This window comes from Peromyscus eremicus, chromosome 16_21 (genome assembly GCF_949786415.1).
Source record: "Peromyscus eremicus chromosome 16_21, PerEre_H2_v1, whole genome shotgun sequence".
In the NCBI taxonomy this organism is placed as follows: domain Eukaryota; kingdom Metazoa; phylum Chordata; class Mammalia; order Rodentia; family Cricetidae; genus Peromyscus; species Peromyscus eremicus.
In genome coordinates, this window is record NC_081432.1 from 51,185,955 (window position 1) to 51,210,334 (window position 24,380).

Below are 24,380 nucleotides of genomic sequence, written 5' to 3' on the forward strand. Positions count from 1 at the left end.
CATAGGAAATCAAGGTGGAAGTGAGCTGGAAGCTTCCTCCTTTCTGACTAGCTCTATAGTGCTGTGTAGACTGAGGTACGGCAAGAGGAATCAAAGAGTTTTACCCCGCCGTGGACTCTGCATGCTGAATAACCTGTGTGATGTGTCGGGCAAGAATGTGCCCACTCTGCAGTAGTGATAGGACTGTTATACGACAGGTAACCAATAGCACTCTGATTGTATTCGAGGCCCACTCTAAAAGAGAGAATTCATGTGAAACCTGGTCACAAGCATATGGCTGTGGAGAGTAGGTCCTGGTGACAGAAGCTGCTACTGTTCTGTGAAATGCCTTAGGTTAGTGCTGCTCTCAGATGTGGTCAGAGAAGCTTCATTGTGTGGCACACATCAATTGCCGTTTCATTTCTCTGGCCAGAAAAAACAGTGTAGAGCCTCCAGCACAGTGTACAGAATATCCAGTCACAAGACAAACAAGCAAAGTATACTTCTAAATGTCTTCTTAAAAAACACTAAACTTCTAATCACACATTTAAAAGTACAGATACTTAAAACATGATCATGCATCTTTCTTTTCAGAAATCCCCCCTGGTTATGTGGAAACACATTTCTTTAAAAAATGCACTGGAAACATGATCTCACAGCACTCGCAGTTGCTTGCACTGGGCTGGCACACAGTTGGGCCTGTCAACAGCTAACCTCGACTTTGGGAAGGGACTTACAGACTGAACTATTAGCAACAGATGGATTCTGGAGGAGGGGAATTTGTCTTCAGTTATGTATGAGACCCATAATGGTGAGCACACCAGGTTCCAATGGACAACTCCAAACCCATAGCCACACTGCTGGTCCCAGTTAAAGCCAGTGGGTCACAAAACTAAACAAAAAGGCATCAGGGTGGAAATGGACTTGTGGGAGGAGGAGATGGAGTTTTGGGAGGAGAGGACGGGAAGAGGATGAGGATGGAATGAATGAGAGCAGACAGAATGCATTATACACATGTATACAATTTTCAAAGAATGAATTAAATGCATAAAAAAGAAATTGGACAATCATAAAAAATTAGAGCTCCACACAAGAAAATTTCTGGATGTCTCTAGGCACAGTTTGTACTTTGGGACATTATGTAACACTCTGGGGAATTATGTAACCATCTGTAGCTGAGTCCAGGCCTTGAGAATGCTGCTTCCAATAAGTCCTTGTGTTTCTATTCAAGCCACAAGTGTCACTGGAGCCACTGAATTTCATTGTCTAGGTCTTTGCTCTGTCCCGTTTTCCACATTGCTAAGGCAGAACAGCATCTATCAGATGTTGACTGAACTTAATCAACATGTTCCTATCCTTACAAAGTCCACACAACAGGCCTGTATGCACACATTCACTTGTATAACACACCAAAAAACTAAAGTACAGTTGTTGTTGTTGTTTTTTAATCTAGAAAAACTAGTTTTGTAGGGGTTCGAGAGACAGCTAGTCAGTATGATCAGTGGCTGCCCTTCCAGAGGACCCAGAACCCCATGTGGCCACAAAGATCTGTATCTCCAGTTGCTGCAGGATCCAGTACCCTCTTCTGGCCTCCCTGCTCACCAGGTACACAAAAGACACACAGACATGCATACAGGACACTCAAACACACAGAATAAAAACATTCTAAAACTAATATTGAAGATCTTCCCACCTTTGGTTGGTTGTAGTGTATAACAGACAGAAGCCTGAAGCAAAAAGATCAGAGTGCTCTGGCCCCCAGCATAGGTGGTGTGTGTTGTAGACAGAGAAAGAAGCCACAGGCAGAAAGCAGAGGACCTCCCATCACAAGATAAGTGTGTTTGACTTGAGGATGGGTGGCTGGAGACTGTGTGCAAGGGTACGATGCAATCTCATCATACATCAAGTTAGACTTCTGCTTCCTAAGTATGAACAAGTCTTTAAGCCAAACAAATCAACAGAATGCACATGACACCTCACCTGTGGAGAGGAGCATCACTCCTGCACAGTCACCATGAACGAAGAACATAGGTGAGACCCCTGCCTTCAGTCTCTCTTGGTCTCATTTTCTATCGATTCAGAAAACCATATGCTCACCCTTGCCCTAGTCCAGTGGTTCTCAAACTTCCTAATGCTGTGACCCTTTAATACAGTTCCTCATGTTGTGGTGACTCCCAACCATACAATTATTTCCTTTGTTACTTCATAAGTGTAGTTTTCTGCTGTTATGGATTGTAATGTAAATATCTGATATACGGCATATCTGATATGTGAACTCCAAATATTTGATAAGCAATTGCAAAGGGGTCATGACCCACAGGTTGAGAAATACTGCCCTAATCATTACCTGCACTTTCCACTCCTCTCCTTTTATAGTTTGAATTGCTAGTGCAGCCCCCTTATTAGTCTAGTCATTACCTTCACTGATTTTTCTGGGGTAAAATGAAGGCAGATTCATGAATTTGACCAGCGTGTGACTGATGCTTAGCCAATGTTATCCCCATCCCATTCATCTGCTCTGCTGTTAAGTGTAAGTGAATGCAGGAACATCCCCTTTCCTAAATCCCAAAGCAAAATACACCCTCCAGGGACATAACACAGATTTCCTGTAGGAGCAGGAAATTAGAAACTAGGTAAAGAGTTGCAACTTTGAACTACATTTAGCCGAGTCTGAGGTCTGCTTTGACCTAGATATGGCTTAACAGCCAAGGAGAGAAGAGTATGCTTCTTCCTCATACTTGCCATGGGTGAGAGCCTCTCACTGCAGGGTCCCCTCAAAGGTTCTCACTGCAGGGTCCCCTCAATGGTTCCCAGGGTCCGAGAGCGCAGCTCCCAGCCTCTACCCAGGGTTCCAGAAGAGAAATGCTTCCCAAGACTAGGGAAATATAAGATTTCTATAATAATTTCACACACACACACACACACACACACACACACACACACACACACACACGCAAATGCTCTTCATTGTATGAATATATATATTCATTAGCAACTTGTTAGTAATAAAAAAAGCTACAGCTACAAGGCAAAGTCTCAGGGACAAGCATTCTTTGCAGATATGATAAGAGTCACACTAGGCAAAAGCTTAGTCAGCTGCAGTAGTAAAAAGTTGTGGCTTATCTCTTAAAGGGATAGCTACAAGGGTTACAAGGGACAAAACTAAACCAATGAGAGATCTAAGAAAGAGGCAAATTATGTATGTGCTATATTACATTTCTTAAGTGTGATTAATAATATCCAGACATGGTTAATCAGGGAACAGCCTTTTCCTGTTAATCACCTGAATCGCAGGACCTAAAAGTAGTTAGTCTACTGAACCTAAAATCCTGCATTAAAAACTGGTGTGCCCACCAGATTGAGATATAATCATGAGATTACACGTAATATAACTTGAAAATGCATGGTGGTGGGGAGATATCATAGCAGTTATTGCACAAGTGGAATTACAGATGAAAGCAACAGTTTTCAGAGTCAGTGATCTATAAGCTTTGCTGACAGGGTTTCCCATCAGAGAATGATTCCTCTAGTGGGTTGGCATCTGAATTATCAATTGCTATGAGCTGTAATTGTGTCATGGCTCACAATAGCTCCTGACAATCGCTCCTGACAGTCTTGTGTGTCCCAAATCTGCCCTTATTTTACTCCTGCACTCTGCATGTCAATATTCACATGCATAACTGAGCATGTGTAAGGGTAGACTTGGCTTTTACCTCTCTTTACACGGTTTCATCAACTATAAGACAGAAGTAGCAACAACTGTGGTCCTGCACATGAGCACATTTCAACCAATGATGAGCCTCATAATTGGCAGTGGTACTGTATGATTAGGGTGGAGATGAATGTTTTCTATCAGCTAATACAACGTAGCCATTGTAAATCAAAATACAGCACACTGGGCCAGATTTGTGGTGATTTTAGTGTAAACAGACCCACAACCTTTCTATAAAAACAAGAGTATGAAATTATGTACAATCCCTAACTCTTTTATTATAAAAGGTTTCTTTCGAATTATGTGTGTGAGTGTTTTGCCTACTTGTATGTCTGAGTGCTGCATCTATGTCTGCTACCCACAGAGGCCAGAAGAGGGTATCAGATCCTCTGGAATTAGAGTTACAGACAATCATGAGTTGTCGTGTGGGTGCTGGGCACTGAACTTGAATCCATCTGCTGGAAGAGCAACAAATGCTCTTAATTGCTGAGTCATTTGCAGTCCCCCAAATGCTTTTTAAAAGATTGATTTTTTTAATTATGTGCAATCATATATATGTATGTATCTCTGTATATGGGGTATGTATATATGAGTGCAGGAGCCTGCAGGGATCCAAGCTGTCAGATGCTCCTTGAGCTAGAGTTGTAGGTGGTCTCAAGCTGCCCCACATAGGTACTGGGAACCAAACTCAGGTGCTCTGTAGGAGCAAAATGTGCTCTTAACTGCTGAGCTATCTTGGCAGCCCCAATTCCTAACATTTGATAAAGACAGTAAGCAACTGGTTTGGTTTGTGTATTTGCTATAATATACTGTTCATTATTATTTAAAGCATAATTCTTGTATTAAAAAAGGGCTTACCTCACACATCTTCAGTTAACTACATCTCCATTTTACATATCAAGAGGCGCTGCCTAATACCTGACCTCCTCCATCTAGGTTTCAGAAGCATACTCTACGATGTTCAAATGATGGAGAAAAGGCATATTTTTCAGCAACTGTCCTGATCTTTAGTGATGCATGCCTACAGTTCATTGGACTTTTACATAGACCATGAGAAACACCAGAAGTCATCGGCTAGCACTGGAGTTGGGATCACTACGAGTTAAAGTAAGTATTGCTTCTTCAGTTCTTTCTCATCACACTAACCCTCTTATATTCATTATTTCTGTAATCTCTGACCTGAGAACCAGCCGAAGACAATCGTATCTCATCCCACGGATTCATGAGACTGTTTGATAAAATCTCAGAGTGGCTCCCAATAGATTCGTACCAAGAAGGCATTTCAGAAATTCCTCTGAACCTTCCAGAAAGAAGACACACAGTGCTTCGGGAGAGTTGATACCTCTTAACCATCCCTCGTGACATGCATTTATGCTCTCATGGTTTGGTTCACTGATACATGTATTTATGTGTGCACAAGCAAATCGAGAGACTGTTGCTCTGACAGGCAGAATGAATTGCATCTGGTCACTCTTGACTGTACCGTGTTAGAGATAGAATCTGATTGGGACAGCTTAACTTAGTCCTAAATGTGACCCTACCTAACACTTATATCAATGGGAAGGCAATTTTGCTGCAATATATTTCTAGAATTATGCCTTAAATAAAAATTTCAGTTTTGAAGATATACATAAATATATTTAATCTGATGATTACATCAATACATATCAAAGAATATATACATTAAAACTACATGAGGAGACTTATTAGAACTTGAGATTTTTATTTAAATGTGATTTAAACAAAGCGTAAAACAATTTATGCATATTTTTTTCTGGAATTACAACTATAATTAATGAATAAATATTTAATGGCATTACCCAATTATTACTGTTTGGGGGCTGTGGACTCTGTTCAGCGGTAGAGCACTTGGTTAGTATGTATAATTCACTGAGTTCCATTCCATGGTCTGTTAAAGAAAGAAAAGAAAGAACCATTCTACTTACAGAAGTGTGAGAATCAACCGTGGTTGTTTATAAAATCACCACAATGTTTTAGAGAGGCACACTGGTGCAGTTAAAAATGGCATGTATGTGGTACATATTATTTGGCCATAGGAAAAAATGATGCACTGATACATGTTGCAACAGTGGAGGAATCTTGAGATGATTATGCTAAGTGGAAGAAGTCAGAGCAGTCATGAATTGCATTCTGTTTACATGAAATGTCAGAGTCGAGAACCCCTGGAGACTGTTGGGAAGAGAAAGTAACAACTGAACTGGAAAAGTCAGGGAAACTGTTCTGGACCTGCATAGAAGGGGTGGTTTATCTACATCACAAATGTGCTAAATACCCACCCAGTCATTATGACTTAAAAATGTATAATGTTTGATGAACTTTAAAAAAAAAAACTCCCAGAAGGAAAATGTTAAGGTACAAAGGCTTAAAATATGCCTCAGCAAAAATAAGAAGTTTTAGATAAATGAAAAAAGAGGCTAACGTATATGTGATATATACATATTTATGCAGAAGAACTCCCTTTAGTTACTACAATGGTGTATGGATGAGAACACAGACGGATTTCCTGACCTCACACCTTCCAGATTGGACTTTGTCTTGCTCTCCGTATCCATCCCCTCTCCATCTCTCAGTCCAGGCTGTTACTGGGGGCTACACTGTTGTTGTCTGCATAGAACTTCTCCATACACATGCCTTCACCCTCCCAACCCCACCCCCCACCCCGGTTTTTTTTCTTTCTGTGTTAGAACTGACCATGGTGGCTGCAGTTAGATCTTAACATTTCTGTCATCACTTCCATCCACATGTTCTATGTTTTCACTGTATCTACTTAGAGATCACTGTGAATTAGAACATGAAACATTGTCATTCCCTGTACTGTATAAACCCATAAATGTATGAGCCTAATGTATAACACCTAAGCAAGAATTACTGGAAATGAATGTCTTAAAAGTGTCTTTGTGGATGCTGGAGAGATGCTTCAGTGTCAGAGCACTGGCTGCTCTTCCATGGACCTGAGTTGGATTCCCAGCATCCACATTACTGTTCACAATCATCCAAACTCCATTCCAGGGAGATCTGATGACATCTTCTCACCAATGTGGGTACCAAGGATGCAGGAGGTGCACAGAAATACCTGCATATTGGTGAAATTATAAAGGCCACTCCACGTAGTTAAAAGGGGATTTATTTAATGGCGTAACTTACAAATTAAGGGATAGGTAGGTCGCGGGGTCTGGGGAAGGTGTATCACAGGCCAGCGGTGTTCTCTGGAGCTCTGCTTTGTCCACCTCCACCATCCAGGGTCTTGGAACGGAGAGAGTGTCCGCCAATCCAGATCTCAGGTCCCCAGGCGCCTCCCTTGGCCCCGCCTTGTAGGCGTGACAGTTGCTGAAGTCTCAATGGAGGTTGGAACTTCCAGATCAAAGCTGGAATGGCTACCCACTACACCTGCATACAAAATGTCCATCCCCGTGAAATGAACTGAAGAAAGACGTCTGTGGAAAATGCCACTGAGATGTTTTCTTCACCAGCTCACTGTGTTCACATCTGTTTCTGCTCCTATGGAGGCACCTGCCACCAGATTGAAAGTTTTATGTGGATTATTCAAGATGGCTTCATCTTGAGTTCCACAGATTAAGTACATCTGTAAAGAATGTTTTTCAATTTCAATTCATATTTATAAGATCCTGGAATTTAGACATGGGCCTATCTTTTGAGAGAGACACATTATAAACTTAACTTACTCTACAGTATAGTGGACAAAACATGGCAATTGCTGAATGAGAATGATGGATAATTTGTGGTTGGGTATATTATTTCATTATTGTAAACATTCTAAATTAATTGAATGAGTTGGTACTACGGTCACATTTTATGCCCATTTATAGGGACTTGACACACACAAAAGCCCATGGGAGAAGCACATTAAACACATAATGTGAAAATAACCCAAGGCACCGTTATTGAGAAAACGCATTAGTAGCTGAAAGTAGAAGAATCGATCACAAACCACATCCAAAGGCCTATTGGTGAGAAGGTAAAATCCAGGACACCCATGTCAATGTGAATTTCAAAGAAAACATCTCTTTTTAGCATAAGCACATTCCCACAATATTGGGGACATACTCATATTAATAATCACTATTATCTGAAACTCAGCTGTTTGCTCTGTACCTTACCTGGTGGCCCATTCAACAGAAATACTCCCTAGTGCCAATAGCTGGCTCTTTACAGCACCTCCCAGCTTAGCTAAACAGAGATTTCCTGCTTATTTTAGCCCTTGCCTGCCACTCATGGAAACCTCACAGGGAGTTTCTTGTGAAAGTCCATCCTCACTGACACACAGAGTTAAATCTGTCGGAATTCTGTTCTTCAAGTTTTCCACTGGCAGCACTGAAGAGGTAACATATTAACCAAAATTTTAGCAACACAGGCATGACTTTGCATTTTCCTTCTAATCTCTGGTGAGTACTTCTGGCCTCTGGGCAGTGTGGGAGCAGCTTTTCTCTTATTGGATTGTCTGCCCTTGCCTGGGAAGGGCTTATTCAAATTAACAAATAGTTATAAAACATCAGGAACTCTTACTTGTTGTGGAGCTTTTTAGAGGGAACAGCTTTTTAAAAAGGTAAGTGCTATATCAAATCAATTTTCCTAACACACACACACACACACACACACACACACACACACACACACACACACTTTGGCACCTAGAAAATACTTCAGCACAAGAAAACATATGTTTTATACTCACATTATGAACACTTGGTGTACTCAGAGCAGTCTAAGAATTGTTAATTCCATTTCTGCTGGATACACTGTTACAGAGATGTAAAAATGAAGGGTTTGAAAAATTGGGGTGCGAGAATTGTAAGAGAAAAATTAACTTTCTAAGGAGGAGAGAGAAGGGGTGACAGCCCGGACACACTGGAATTATGTCCAGGGAAGAGAGTGTGGTAGTGATTCTAGAGTGGCTTTCTCTAGAGAGGAAACCAATGTGCGGCTGTGAATTGTGAGGTGGAGGCAAGACGTAAGGACAAGGAGAATTAAAGAGATGAGGAAGAAAAACGAACTCCTCACCTCTGCTGGCTGAGATTTTGATTATGATAATGAATTGTGTTTGCAATCAAAACATCTGCGTTGATCATTAACCGTTTTTGACTTGTAGTCTGTCTTATCTGCCTATAATCCAGTGAAAAAATGCCTCATAAACCATATATCAGAGCAATATGCCTCAAAAACCATGTACAATCTAGTTGATTATGGGGAAACGCTTTGGGTAAAAATAAGCATACCTACACATGTTGCCTAACCTTTTAATCCTTTAGGTCGTAGTAACGACATATTTAACACAACTATGTTGGACAGCTATTGTTAATACAGCCCTCTCTCTTACTCTCTCCCTCTTTCTGCCCATACAAACACTTGGGTTTACACAACTATTCTTTTCTTTTTCAGAAATATTGAGTGTAAACTCACTGTATAAAGTAATTGAGTTCATCCAGATACTTGCAGTCAAGTATATCATTATATTTTGACCCTCTTTATCCCTGTTGCCCTCTCTTGCCCCCTCTTCTTCTAGTCTCCTTCCTTCCCCCAAATAGTCCTCTTCCTCCCTGTACTCTCCCCTTCCTCTCTCTCTCCATGTCTCTCCCTATCTCCCTCCCTTCCTCCCTCCTTCCCGCTCTCAGTCCCCTCCTCCCTCCTCCCTCTCTCTAATTAAATCTATACTAAAACCATTTTTTTGGCAGTGATTTTTTTCAGTTTATTTTCAACATATGTACAGGGTATCTTGGCCATATCCAATCCCCACTCCCTCTCTCCCTCCCTCCTTCCATGTCCATCTGCCTCCCCTCTCAACACACCTCCCTCCCAACTTCCTCCTCTTGCTTTGCTACCCACTGAGTCCAATTAGTTTTGCCCAAATACACAAGGATGTGGAATCATCCACTGGGTCATGATCAACCTACCAAAGGTGATCCCCCAAAGAGAAGTGACTCTCCTGCCTCAGCAGCTGTCAGCCCCCAATAGCTCTTCAAGCAGGGGTGGAGCACAGGGAAGCTCTTCTCTCTCACACTGGAGTTTTTAGCTGCATTGATTTTGTGCATAGGTAACTATGGTGGCAATGGGTTCAAGTAGGCAGCAGCCATGTCATGGAGGAGGACTGCACTTCACAGCACCCCTCCCCATTCTCCAGCTTGTAGGCTCTTTCTACCTGCTCTTCTACTGGACCTGCACACACAGAAGGTCCCTGAGCCTTGAGTGGAAGGCAGGCCTTTTCCTCATGAACTCCAACATTGCTTTCTGCTGACATACCCTGATATTCTTCCCTGGGGCATGAGTCCGAGTATCCCAGCTTCCAGTGAGCAGAGTCTCTGAGTAAAACTCCAGCTGCTACAGCAGGCAGCCTTGAGCCACATCTTCCACCGCCAGCAACAATGTCCTAGAACTATGTAGGCTGGGAAAATCCAGACTGAGATTTACTGCTGTAGAAGCAAGTCATTTTCCATGTCAGGAGTGGTAGATTGTCATCTAGTCTTTGCAGTAATTAAGCAGATCACCAGTGACATCCCCTCTGTAGGATTCAGGCATCTCCTGGCACAGCAGAGGAATGGCAGGACAGACAGAGTTCCCCAACCTCAGCACGACTGTCAGTTGTGTGGCCTTTCCTGGGGAGACCTGAATAAGTATCACTCACCCCAGAAAGGGCATCATTGACAAACGAAGGCAACTATTTCATCCACATCTAACTTTGGGAACTAAGGACTTTACTGAAGTTAATTACAGGAGCGCATCAATTCAAAGGCATAGGTAATGACTCAAATCTGCCTCCTAGAGCTTCCTGCCTGGATTGTAGGAAGGTCCAGTGGACAATCCTTTCCCAGCAATTGTTCACTACTTTTATCACCCTGGGGAGGGACCTTGTGAATCTTGTGGCTTTTATGATCTTCCTGAGCCTCTTAGGTTTCCTTAGCTTCCTTAGACTCAAACATAAGCTTAGCTCTTCTGTCTACACGACTATCTTTTAATTCAGAGGAAATAGCTACATAACACTGCCCGTTTTGACTGGCTTACCCTTCCTGTGAAGAGCTTCCCTCTCCATTTTAGTATATTGAGAGAGATTCATGACCTCTACAACCCAAGAGTGTACAGTATTTCATATGTATATCCCCTACCCTCAGGCTGTGACAGTACAATGAGTCCCTAGCCTCAGCACTGGGGAAGCAGCCTAAGCTCTGGCTGAGGATCAGTCAAGGAGCTGACTTTTCAAGGGCTAACACTTGAGAAGTATGAATGGGAAGGACAAACACTGGAGCATTTGGCAGTTAGCTAGAATGCACAGGTCGTTAGAATGTGGAAGTCAACAATGCCTTGGAACAAATGTTACCACTGGAGGGAAAGGGGCTGAAAGTCCAGGTGTCAAAGTAATCAGGCCTAACAATTCACAGGAAATAAATCTGTGGAAAAGGATATTGAATAGATGTTATAGAGGAGCAAGGTGGCAAGATGCTGCACAGTAGTGTTTGTGTGAGATGTGGTCCTGATTTGAAGGGAGGAAGGCAGACATCTCAGACTTCCAAAATCTGTTCTTTCTGGCAAGTAGCACCCCAACCCCAGTGCAGAAGGGATAGCATCTTCATTGTCTTAGATGACTTGCCTTCTCCTATGGTTCTCACTTGCTTATCCATCTGAATCAGGATCACAGGTGGAGGTTCCTAGAGACAGATGATGTGAAGTTACTGTTGAGCACATGCTGCTCTGCCAGCTTTGCAGGAGGCCCATGAATTCCTGTAAAACCTTACAGGGAAAGGACCAAATCAGACAACGATCATCCCTGATGCATTGCAATTGCTCTAGATGGGGTGGCTGATGTTCCAACACATGCTCGTCTCCTAGGAACTAGGGCAATGGTGAACGTGCTTGTGCTATGTTTCTATTATGAATGTTATATGTATTGATACATTGTGTTGCTCTTTGGTCCCTGAAGGTAGGCAGGTGTAACTGTCTCTATAGTCAGAAGGGAAGTTGAGACTCAGATTCAGTAATCTATTGGGTCCACATGTCTCTAAATGGAAGGACTTATGTGTAAGACTTCCTTCTACCTCTTAAGAGTGTAGTACTCTGAACTAGATGTTAGGATTCACCAGAGATGTGAATTTACTTTACTACTGGAGTCACTATAGATTTGTCCTTTTTTTTTTTTTTTAAGAATCCCATTTCTTTTGACATTTTTTCTTCACATTCTTTTTGCTTGCTTGTATTCTGTTTTGTTGTTGTTATTTTGAGTCAATATCTGATATATATATATATATATATATATATATATATATATATATATATATGCATACAGCTCAACTTAGCCTCAAACTCTTTATCCTCCTGCCTCAGCATCCACATACTGGGATTACAGTCATGTACCACCACACACAGAAGCCAGTTTTCTTACTGGAACAAATAAAGCTATGTTGTCCTCATCACACTGAGTTCCTTAAGTCTTTAAAGTAAAGCACTGAAAACCTTGATGAAATTTTCTTTCCCTGGAGTTCCTGAAAAGCTGCTCATAGAAGGGCATTCATGAATAGAGGCTCCCTCATTCCTTCTTCAACCTTGACTAGGCTGAAGGACTCTGGGAAATGGGCAGTAGGTCCTCAGGGGAGCAATATGGAGCTCAGGGAGGGCTCCAGGATGGAGTGGAGAATCCCTGACCTGCACCAGGGGAAAATCAGTAATCAAATGCTATGAGAGTGGGAGTGTAGTGTTTCTCACTGAACTTGATGACCCTCTGTAAGTCGAGCACCATGAGCTGTTCCCACGGTGGTTGTAGACAGGGCAGTTACTCCTGGGAACTGACTGTGACTCAGGAACATGTTGAGACCCCATCAAGTCATTGAGTCTCTCTCGCTGTCATTCTGTGGACTTTGTGAGGCTGTGTGATACTCTTTGTCCTGGCCGTGAATCGACCTTTGGAAGGCTCTTGTTTGGAAACTGGAGAACGTTAGAGTGAGGAGCATTATGATGAAATACTGTGGAACTCGATCCTCTATCAATGATAAAAGAATTAGTGAGCAGATTTGAATCACTTGGCTCTGTGTCCCCAACAAACAAACACCTGAAGCCAAGTGAACTTTACTCTCCCTTTCATTCTGCTGAATTATCCCCCTAATAAGAACATGCAATACTCACATTCTAAATAGTAAAAAGGACGGAGTGGTCACATTTCCAACAGATTTTATAATGTAAAGGTTGGAGCTTAGGAGCGCTACATCTTAAATGATGCAATTTAAAGTAGTTTGCTATTTTAAATCCAAGTGCACATAATTTAAAAAATACATCTGTTGGTAAAGACAAGGAGATTGTTTCAAACTGCACAACATCAAAACTTTCCAAAAAGAAATGTAATGTTTTATAACAGTCTTTGGGTCTGTGGGGGAAGGGAGTTTCCCCAAGTCCAGCGCTGGAGCCTCTGGTCTCAGTGACTCCTGGGTATTTAGCTTACTCTCATGACCTCGCTGGCTCCATATACCCCAGGACCCACTGCATTTTATCTCTGGTTCTTTGCTGTGTTCTATCTCCAAGCACCCTGAGATGGGGAGCATCAAATTTCCTTAATGGACTCAGCAGGATCATTCACAATGACCGACTGAGCATACACACGTACATATGTCCACACATACAAGGTACACACACTGAACTGAAAACACATCCATATCCTTAACCCTTTCTGCACTGTGACACTTCCTATCCTTTTCTATTTCATTAAAAAAGTGGATTCCATAACCCACCTAGAGATTCCCACAATATTTTGAAACTAATACCACAACTAATACAACCTAGACCTTGGTTTTGAACAGAAGAGTGAACACTGGAACGACGCTTCATCTTGGGCAGGCTCCTCTAGAAACCTCTGTCTCTACAGCTGTACACTGGAAAGAAATTTTATAAGTCTCAGTAGGTGATCTTTTTATTGGGATAAAATGAAGATGAACTGATGAGGGTACCCAGTGCGGCAGACATGGACACCCCTGAACGTGGCTGTGTATTCTGTAAAATGAATTTAGCAACACCTCCTTTCCTTGATTTCACATAGAAATGCAGACACAAAGATAGAAAATCGCATTCCAAAGAGGCAAGGAATTGGCATTCTATGTCGTGGGCAGATATGACTGTTTTAGAGGGCAGCTGAGTTATTCTCAGCACACTCTCCGTTTGGTGCACCAGACCCTTTGATGCCCGACCTCTGCTTTTGATCAAACACAGCCTAACAGCCCAAGGGCTGAACAGTGCCTGCTGCCCTGGTCATGCTGCTGGCCATGTCCTCTGGGTTTGATACGATCAGTTATAAGACTTCACGCATAAGGATACAGATCCTTCTTGTTTTTATTCCTCGTGTGATTTTTTTGCATCTTTCACTGGTTTGCTGTGTTTGTGAACCATGCCTCAAAGTTATTTGATAGCCAGTTTCCTTAACTGAAAAATGGAGAAATAGCCAGTTCATGTGGTCATGTGACTATTTTACACAGGCAATGTGTTAGAAGAGATCTGGGCTGGGGCTGTAGCTCAAGGATACAGAGCTTCCCAAGCATATGAAAAGCCCTGGGTTAGACCTTCATGGAGACGGGAAGGAGGAGGTAGATGAGAGGAGGGGAAGGAAAGAGAGAAAAAGAGAGTGGGGTGTAGTGGGTAGGACCATTAGAGGTCTACAATAAACTGTAGTTTGCTGGTACTCTGTTTTCCCATTACGTCCCACACATTTTTATCCTCCACTCTAACCGATGAACCAGTTTTTGTTTAAAAAGTCACATTTTAACCAATGGAGATGCTAAACTGGTTTGGTGAAATCTGAAGGTGGTTCTTGATAGGTAACAATTTGGATCGAGGAACATAATACTGGAATGTCTCCAACACTGGCATAAGGAAGCCAGCCTTCTTCAGTGTAGTGGCTGCTGTCCAAACACCCTCACAGGACAGACTTTTAACAGCCGGTGTGTTTCATTCCTGTTTAGAAAAACCAAGCATTTGCTGCTATGGCGGGGAAGCCGGTCCTTCACTACTTCGACGGCCGGGGCAGGATGGAGCCTATCCGGTGGCTCTTGGCTGCAGCTGGAGTGGAGGTAGGTTTTGACTTGAGTCATTTTAAGTTGAACGTGAAATTGATTTTATCAAACATTTTTCTCACAGGAGCCGTCAAAGTGTCTTACTAAATGACCTAAAATAAAAATTGCTAACTATTTAGCGACCCACAGATTTATCCTAATAAATTATTGTTTTCATTAGCAATCATTAACATTGAAAGAAGGGCTGGAAAAATTGCTCAGTGGTTAAGAGCACTTGCTACACTTCCAGAGGACCTGAGTTCAATTCCCAGAACCCAACTTCAGGCAACTGACAACTATCTGTAACTCCAAGTCCAGATCTATGTCTTCTACTAGCCTCCCTGTACTCATCACACACACACACACACACACACACACTACACACACCAGAAAGGAGAAAGGGGATAAAAATAAATCTTCAAAAACATTAAAATAAGTGTAAGTAATTTATCAAAATCTGTACACACAAAGCTTGAACACACCCATTAGCCTCAGCCCGATGGTGGTATGACTCATTAGTGTCACCATTCTCCTCCTCCAGATCTTGTCCAACTGGAAAGTCCTGGGACAGTGATAAGCATGAATTGTTGTCCTCTATGAGAACAATGTCTTCTTGTAATCTAGAGCAACTGTGGCATCTGCCTGAAGCATATCTGAGGAGATGTCACCCTGTCATGACTTTGCTTGACATCCCTGAGAGCAGATAATGGAGCATGATTTTCCTCTCTGCAAATGAAAGATTGTTCCATGTTGAGATCCATGTTTTCAAGTTTAAAGGAATGTTCCTGTGAATCTTCCTAAATGTCCCACAACAGTTCTGCTCCTCCAGCCTCTTTTTAATCTATGTAGTCACCGTGCAGTAATAATTCTGAAATTCTGTTATAACCTATGGGACCGCCTTTGCACTAACAGTTTGCTGTTGACTCAGACATTGTTATAGAGGGTGTGAGTGAACATGAAATTTGAGATTTCCTTCAAGTGATCACAAAAGAAGAGGTGTAGATGAAAGCCTGTTGCCTTTATTTGATAATTATTGAAAGTGAGGGGAACAGTGAGGAACATAATTTTCTGTTTACTTGTATACATATCCAACATGGTAACAATAAAAGGATTGAAGCATACATGCTTAGAAAAATGAATGTAATTACAATGAAAATACATGCTCCAGAGGAGGGGTGGGCAGGAGACACAGAACAAACCTTCTGTTAATCATGAAACACGTTCATTCGTATTATCTAGAGCTGTCCGGTTGTTTGCTGGGTCCTCTGGATACAGGGCAAAAAAAGACAGATGCAGTGCTAGCCTCTGGGAAGCATATTGTCAACATAAAAACCACAGTTCTCATCTTAAAAGGAATAAGAGGTAGTTTATTCTAGAATCAAGATGAGTGACCATTGCCCAGGGAACACCGATTTAGGTTACTCTAAATTTCATGTTCCAAGATTGTCTTAGTTAGGACTTCTCTTGCTATGAAGTGACACCATGACCACAGCAACTCTAATAAAAGAAAACATTTAATTAGGGCCGGCTTACAGTTTCAGAATTTAGTCCATTATCATCATGGTGGGACATGGCAGCATGCAGGCAGACATGGTGCTGGAGAAGGAGCTAAGAAGTTCTTCATCTTGATCTGCAGGGAACAGGAAGTGCAATGTCTACCACATTGGATGTACCTTGAGCATATGAGACCTCAAACCCTGCCCCCACAGTGACACATTTTCTCCAACAAGACCACGCCTACTTCAGTAAGGCCACACCTCCTAATGGTGCCTTACCCTATAGGCCAAGCATTCAAACACATGAGTCCATGGGGACATACCTATTCAAACCATCACAAAGATGAAAGTAGTTTCGCAGGGTTTTTATAGTTTTACAGAACAAAGAAAGTCATAAATCTAAGGAAGTTTAAAATTCATCAGTGGGTACACCAGAGAGTCAGGGACAAGGAGATGAAGAGAGCTATTCTAAAGGCCTAAGAGAGTCTCCAATGACATTCTTACCTCTTGGATTGGTGGAAGCTAGTGTTCTGCTAAATCAATAGTGTCCAAGAGGTTTCTATTTATTAATCACAAGATGTTAGTTCTTAGTCAATAGCTTCTAAAAGGTTTTTATTTATTATCACAAGATGTTAGTTCAAATACAAGGCGGGGCAAAGAATGGCTGTTCCACAAGGCTAAAACTAGCCCAAGATAAAGTAATTAGACTCTGGACTTACTTAACAGAATTCCAGTCTCTTTCCAATGCAGAAATTCCAATCTATCCATCAATCTCCACAGATGTAGAGTAGACTCCCTCCAGGAGTTTTTGTTCAAACCAGACACAGCTTCATCTGCAGAATTTTCATTTTATATATATAATATATATATTATATAATATATATAAATATATATTATATATTATATATAATATATATAAATATATATAATATATATAAATATAATATATATGACATGGAATCCAGTTTTATGCAGGGTTAAAAGGCAATTTTTCCAACTGTTGGAGCAGGAATCCAGTATGGATCTCTGTGATTCAATTGAACACTGCTTTCTAGAACTGTCACAAGGACAAAAAAATTCTCAGTTTAGGCCAGAGGGAGCCCACAACTGGGTGACAGGTTTTCTGAAAAGGAAGTCATGGAAACTGCCAAGAGATCTAGTCCCTAGGAGGCAGTGGTCAGAAAGGGAGGGTACAATATGGGGTCCCATCTTCCAGCTGGGCTTCCATGGCCTCCTCAGCTTTGTAGCAAAATGTTTACCAAAGCCTCAGATTAGTCCCCTTTCACAATCATTTTGTGAATGTATTGATTATATGGCCTAATTCTGTTTCAATTTAATGAAGAAACAAGAAAAATTGTAAACCCATCACAGACTGTTTTCTTTACAAAAAATGAGCAGTCAGTTTTCCCAAGCAACCAGATGCCGACCTTGTGTGTCAAGAGTCCGGAGCTTCTGGGCAGAGTGAGTTCATGCAGGAAGAGCATGAGGCAGTGATACAGCTTCCTCTCCTGCCTCTCAGCATGACTGAGGAGCCTGCTGAGAACAAGTCACCTGGATCCTCTGGCTCAGACCTACTGTGTACAAACGGTGATCATTATAGCCCCATCTATCATCAGCAGCCTCAGCATCAGCATCACACTCCAGTCCCATCCCGCCTTGCCCACCCTGCTGGGTCCCTGGATGTGAGACCAGGTGATCATATAGATCCACAAGAAACTGATCTTTGGAGCATACTAGATAACCTGGAAATCCTGGCATCTTACAACCAGGAACTCCAGGAAAGTGGGAAAGTCACTGAAAATAACACCACTGTATTACTTAACTATACTTGCTTTCTGTGGGGAAATTGATGTACTGAGCGTTTTGAAAACATTCCATTATTATTTTAAAGAAGAATACACTTCCTCCAACTTTACAAATAAGCAAATGAAGTCTTTCCCGTGTTAAGGGATTGACTGTACCATCTCACAGCTAGCCTGAGATACGGCCACAAGCATGTCAACAAGAGTCACAGGCCTTGATTGAGGAACCCAGGCCCTTTTTCAGACCCCTACCATGGCAATCCTGCAGCCATGAGAGGCTTCAGAAAAGATCCAACAGGATGTAGGCCCCTGGCACAACACAGTGTGCCCTTGAGCCCCTGACCTTGGGCCTAGCTCTAGTCCAGAAAAACCCCACCACATGTCTGCATATGGTAGAAGAAGCCAATTAAAAGTTACAGCTAGCATGTGGGGGACCTGCCCCCACCTTTACCTGGGTACTCTTGAGGAGAAAGGGATACAAGATTTAGATAGAAATATAGAGGGGAGAGAAACAGATAGAAACACAGGATAGCCTCGGGAGGGCCTGAATCCTTATCCACTGGCCCAGAACTTTATTCAAAAGGGCTTTTTTTTTTTTTTAACAATGCTAAGGGGTGAGGCAAAAGACCTCCCCCTTGCCAGATACAACCAAGTGTAGACCCTTCCGAACACCTAGTACCCAGGCCCATAGTCCAATCATTCTTTTATGTAGCCTTGCTGGTAAAGCAAGCTTAGATCTCACTAGGAAACCTCTGTGGCTCCCACACTAGTAGCCTCATGATAAAGAAAAAATGTAATAACCACAGCAACCACTGAAAGAGATAATAGTTTTCCTGCAGTTGCAAGCTAACCAAGGGACGGTATCTCTGGTTGGGAGGTACATCAATCTTGAGTCTGTTCCTATGTAGTCTGTGGACCCCAAGGCCCCCCTTGCTTTATCCCCTATAAAAACCCTGCCCTATTGCTACTCAGGGTCTCTCCTGCTCTGCTACTGCGTCAGACAGATGGAAAGACATTGTTTTTTTATGGACTTTTGGCTGAACTTTGCAATTTCAAGAAAATATTTAAATTATTGGATATGGATTCAGGGAGAAGTACATTTATTCATAAATATAAGACCAATTTAACCTATATTTAAGAACTAAAAGGATGATATCAAAAAGAACCCATGAATAAGAATTCCTACAAAGAAGCTAAGCCTGCAGAGGCTGATTAAAACTATGGAGAGTTTGGCATGTCATAGACCCAGAGGCTAATTCCAATTTATCTTGGGCACTCTTTAGCTCCCTAAAGAGCCATTCTTTGTCCACCTCTGTGTCAGACCTAAAAAAAAGCAGATTCTCCACCAATGGAAGGGCTGAGCATTTTATCAAATAGCATCAGGGGCCTAGAGTTAAGATTCCACCACTTGACTTTAACCTACCTCTGTAATGGTTCCAATGTTGTGTTTTAAAAATAATTACAGATCATTGTGTTTAAAGTCATTACAGATGATACCTATTGGCAGATGTTGGGCACTGGCCTATGCCATCTTCCATGCTGGGTACACAGACGTCTTCCTTCTGATCTTATGGGGAGTAGGCTGGAATATTATAAATGGTAGCCCGAAGAAAAGACCAGCATTTTCCTTCCACTGGCATTCCTGTAACCTATGACTTAATCATCAACATAGGTAAAGTGCTGGGAAAAATGATGTCAACTGCAAGAAAGAGAAGCAATGTGCTGTGACCACAGCTCCTTTCTTAAAAGATCAGCTCTCAATTCCCACAAGCCATGATTAGTTCACCTGTGTACTTGCCAAATTAAAATATGTCTTCCTTCTCTCATATTATCTGCAGACAGGAGTCATCAAAGTGAAAAGCCTGGAACGCAATGAAATTGATTAATAAAGACTTGTTTATTCTTTCTGTATTCTAGTTTGAAGAAAAATTTCTGAAAACTCGGGATGACTTGGCAAGGCTAAGAAACGGTGAGAACAAAGATCTAAATGTTCCTGAGAGGGTTTCTAGTGGAAGCTTTAAACATTAGACATTACCTGTGTAGTGTTCATTGATGAAAGGGCGGTAAATTTTAAGTCATGGGTCTCTGTGAGCAGATCTGGTGAAGAGCTCAGTTAAAAGGGCTGAAACTCTCTCTGTATTTGCTGAAACCATCCCCAAAACCCCGTGAATGTCCTGTCTCTGCTTCCCATGCTTGTTGCATGTTGTGTGGGTTCCCACACAAACTCCCATCCACATACAATTCACTGGATGCCAGCAGCAAATATGTCAGCCACTTACCTTGAGTTCTATCAGGTTTTACAAACTAATTCCCTAGTGATACTTCATTATAGGATTAACAGGAAGGGTGTGTTGATTGTATGGAATACTATGAGGGAGGATGAGAGAGAAAAGGGGGAGGGTCCACACCTATGGGTGAGGGTCTCTGGGCCTACTCAGCACATACTGACCCTTGCTGTTAGTGAAAAACACACAGGAAACCCACACAGAAGCACATTTATGATCTTGTCTTGATGCCATGAACAGACAGAGACTTTGAGAGCTTCTTTTTTATTTTAAGGGTACCAGCTAATAATACAATTATACCTCTTTCAACTTCTTCCTAAAATATACACGAACATAGTTAAACACACCGTCACACCTGTGCTACAGAAGTATTGTGAATCTTAAATAAAAATGTCAATAAGATAAAATGGTAGAACTTAGAGGACACTAAAAACAGAAAAAAATTAAATGTTATTCCACTGAAAATTTAGTTATCAAGTAATCAGTTGTTTTTAAATTTTCTGTCATTTTATCAAATACTTTTTGTTTTGAATGTGTCTGACCGTGGATTGAATATATGTAATATATACATATATGTGTGTGTGTTGTATTACATATGCCCATATTATTCTTATTACATCTTATTCTCTTTGTTTTGTCCAATAGATGGGAGTTTGATGTTCCAGCAAGTGCCCATGGTAGAGATTGATGGAATGAAGCTGGTGCAGACCAGAGCCATTCTCAACTACATCGCCTCCAAATACAACCTCTATGGGAAGGACATGAAGGAGAGAGCCATGTATGATATACTTACTCTGGGAAATATTTAGGTCCTATCTTGAGTGAACAGAATGATGGAAAAGGACATGAACACAATGAGCCTGGGTACTTTGGCATACATACACTGACATCAGCTAAGTAGAGTACTATGGGATTGAGGGAAGAATATGAGAGGTTAGGGATATCTCATGTAGAACAGGAGAGGGTGGGGTCCGGTTTCCCTTTGTTTGGTCTTCAGAAGCAACATTCCAGCCAATAGCTTCAGAGAAAGGAAAAGACGTGGACAGCTTTGACTGTCAGTAAAGAGAAGGCCCCAAAGAGCTGATCTTCCAGTTCTGACAATTGCAGCCGTGACCCTAGGTTGCCATGTAAATCTGCATACAGTCAGGCTGATTGTGGCTCATAGAGTCTGGTACAGAGACACCAGGGTTGCATGAGGCTTTTTGTGGGAACTAGAGGATTCTTGGGGGTGTCAAGACTGATCATGAGGTTTTCTCTTTCCTGATAGAACCACCCCATTCAAACTAAATCTCTGTGGAACTGTGGGGTTTTTCTCAAAAAGTTAAACATCAAGTCACCAATAACCCAGCAGTTCCACTACCAGACAAACACACAAGAGAAATAAAAATACATCCTCGGGAATAATGTTCACAGGATGTTCATAGATGTATTATGTTCAAAAAGTAGGAAATGAGTCAAATGTTAACAGAAGAATGGGTGAAGAAAGGAACATTTCTTGCTAGCCCTTTAGGTCATTCGAAAAGGAATGTCACTGGAGGTGGTAGCATTTACCTTTATCCCAGCAAATTCAGTGGCAAAGACAGGAGAATCCCTGTGAGTTTAAAGCCAGCCAGAGCTATAGAGAGATTCTGTCTCAAAAAAAAAAAATCCCAAAGAATTGCTAATCAATAAGTAAAAAATCTGTTATTACTGCCTCCATAGCCCCATGAGAGATTAACTATTCGACCACTGCCTTTTATGATTTTCAACTATAAAATGTGAGGCAAGAGGGCTTTGGCAGAATGCTTGTCTGTTTTTCAGCATTGACATGTATACTGAAGGTCTGATGGATCTGGATGAATTAGTTCTCCATCAACCTTATGTTCCCCGAGAGGAGAAAGAGGGAAACCTTGCCAAGATCAAGGACAAAGCAAGGAACCGTTACTTCCCTGCCTATGAGAAGGTGAGTGCACGCTGTTTGACCTTTAGAGTGCTCAGAGGGCCTATGAGTCCTCAGGGGGCATCTGAGCAGCTAACATTGCAGCAACAAAAATGCCAAGCACTGTGTGGATTAAACCTCAGACACTTATTTCTCACTGTGCTGGGTGCTATGAAGTATAAATCAAGACACTGCATTGGTGTCTGGCCAGACTTACGCCTTGGTTCATGTATGCCTGCTTTCTGTCTGTGTCTTCAATGGCAGATGGGGGTGAGAACTCTCTGGTGCCCCCTTGTTGGGAGGAGGAATGCCATTCATGAGACCTTAAACTGTAGAATCTCTTCCCCTCTCAAGGGTCCTACTTACTAACAGCATCATGTTGTGGGCTGGAGTTCTTATCATCCTAATTTGTGGGAGATACAAACCATCAGTCACAACAGAGCCAGGAGGAAAAGGGCCTAGGTGTTCTTGGGCTCTTGGTCTTCACTTCCAGAACGGACTTCATTATTGTTAATTCAGCACCCAAACACTCAAGGCATCGTGTAAAGGTCAAATGTAAAGAGCCATTGACATAGTTATAACAAATACTGTGTTCCCCCCCCCAAAAAAAATTGTTTTTCTGTGACTCATTACAGAATTTTTTCAGACAGATTTCACAGTCACAATTAGAACTTGGGGTGTATAAAAATCTGAGCCATACTAAAGGCTGGACATGATTGAATAGGACACTGTAATCTTTTGGCTCAAGAGCATCAAAATGAGAGTAACACATCAGGAAACATTCTACCCCCAAGTCTAGGGAAGCCTGAAACAGGTCTCCATCAGGAGAGTATTACACTGTTTCAGGATGGACTCAGAGTATCTACACAATATTGTCAGAGGCATGAAAGGGAAGAGACAGTGAGGAGATGTGAAGAAAAACGTGCACAAGAACAAGGGAATAAAGTTCTATTTTCATATACATATGTACATCTGTTTGTTGTATGTGTACCATCCTACTTAGAGTTCCATTTACAAATGAAGAGGCTGGGTTTCAGAATCAGACACTACTAGGCCAAACTGAACAAAAAAGAAATGTCTAAGCATGCCACTGAGGCAGGAGCCTTGCAGTTAAAGGAAGAACCGTTTGGCTTCCGATCACTTCACTGACCCTGGGCGTTTCCCCTGTATTCTTCAGGTTTCAATAATGCTGAGTTATTTTAGCAAAAAGCTCATATTGTTCCCATTTGTTGTGTAAAAACTTACTTAGCATTAGATTATTCTTCCTTTATTCAACAAATACTAATTCATTGCTGTGTGTCAGATCCAGGGTACAGAATAATATAAATGCTCATATCCACAGACTCTCCCTCTTGGCCCTTGGGATGCTTACAGATTAGGATTTATCCCATGAAGAGATGCTCTCTGTTCATTACAGTTTGTCACCTGTACGGTGAAACCAAAGAGCCTCTTGAATATCTGTTAACTACATAAATTACAGTGTCATTTTGTTCTTTTACCAAGCAGTCATTCATATTTCTATATGTATACATAATCTGGTAAGTATTTGATAACATATTATATTTAATTGGCAGTGTTACGACGTTTTTCTTCTTTATTCTTCATGACTTTAACATTGAAGGATTATTTTAGCAAATATTACATGTTACTCCAATATTTTTTATAAAAACTATCATTCATCTACAAAGGTTTAGATAGGTATGGTGATGCAAGCCAGTAAGCCGGGTGCTCAAGACAAAGAAGCCAAAGGATCAGTTCAAGACTAGGCTAAGTGCACAGTGAGTTTGAGGCCAGCCTGGGCTACATGAAACCCTGTCTCCAAAATAGAAAGAAAGAAAGAAAGAAAGAAAGAAAGAAAGAAAGAAAGAAAGAAAGAAAGAAAGAAAGAAAGAAAGAAAGGAAGGAAGAAAAGAAAAAGAAAGAAGGGAAGGTAGGTTAGTTAGATTAAAGAACACATGGGTATCGTCTACGTGATGGCAAATCCAGCATCCTGTGGTGCTGGCTTTGTTGTAGGTGTCCATTCCTCCCCTCCCCCACCTACACGTTCTTCTTTCCACCACAGTGATTTTTTTCTAGCATTCCAAAATTAATTGGAGACAGACATGCAGTTAACCCTTTGTTACCTTGACACTGC

At 41.6% G+C, this 24,380-nt stretch overlaps 1 protein-coding gene across 2 annotated transcripts in view; it reads left to right on the plus strand.

Moving 5' to 3' along the window:
* The window catches only part of LOC131926320 (glutathione S-transferase alpha-3), a 265,294-nt gene that overhangs the window by 238,510 nt on the left and 2,404 nt on the right, over nucleotides 1–24,380 (plus strand). The window contains exons 1-5 of one of the 2 annotated variants that reach the window (XM_059281667.1): nucleotides 8,150–8,276; nucleotides 14,656–14,763; nucleotides 19,961–20,012; nucleotides 20,974–21,106; nucleotides 22,129–22,270. In XM_059281667.1, coding sequence (XP_059137650.1) covers nucleotides 14,677–14,763; nucleotides 19,961–20,012; nucleotides 20,974–21,106; nucleotides 22,129–22,270 — 414 coding nt within the window. In that variant the 5' untranslated portion in view covers nucleotides 8,150–8,276; nucleotides 14,656–14,676. Of the gene's footprint in view, nucleotides 1–8,149; nucleotides 8,277–14,653; nucleotides 14,764–19,960; nucleotides 20,013–20,973; nucleotides 21,107–22,128; nucleotides 22,271–24,380 lie in introns of those variants that run through there. The other variant, XM_059281668.1, reaches the window with a different exon arrangement.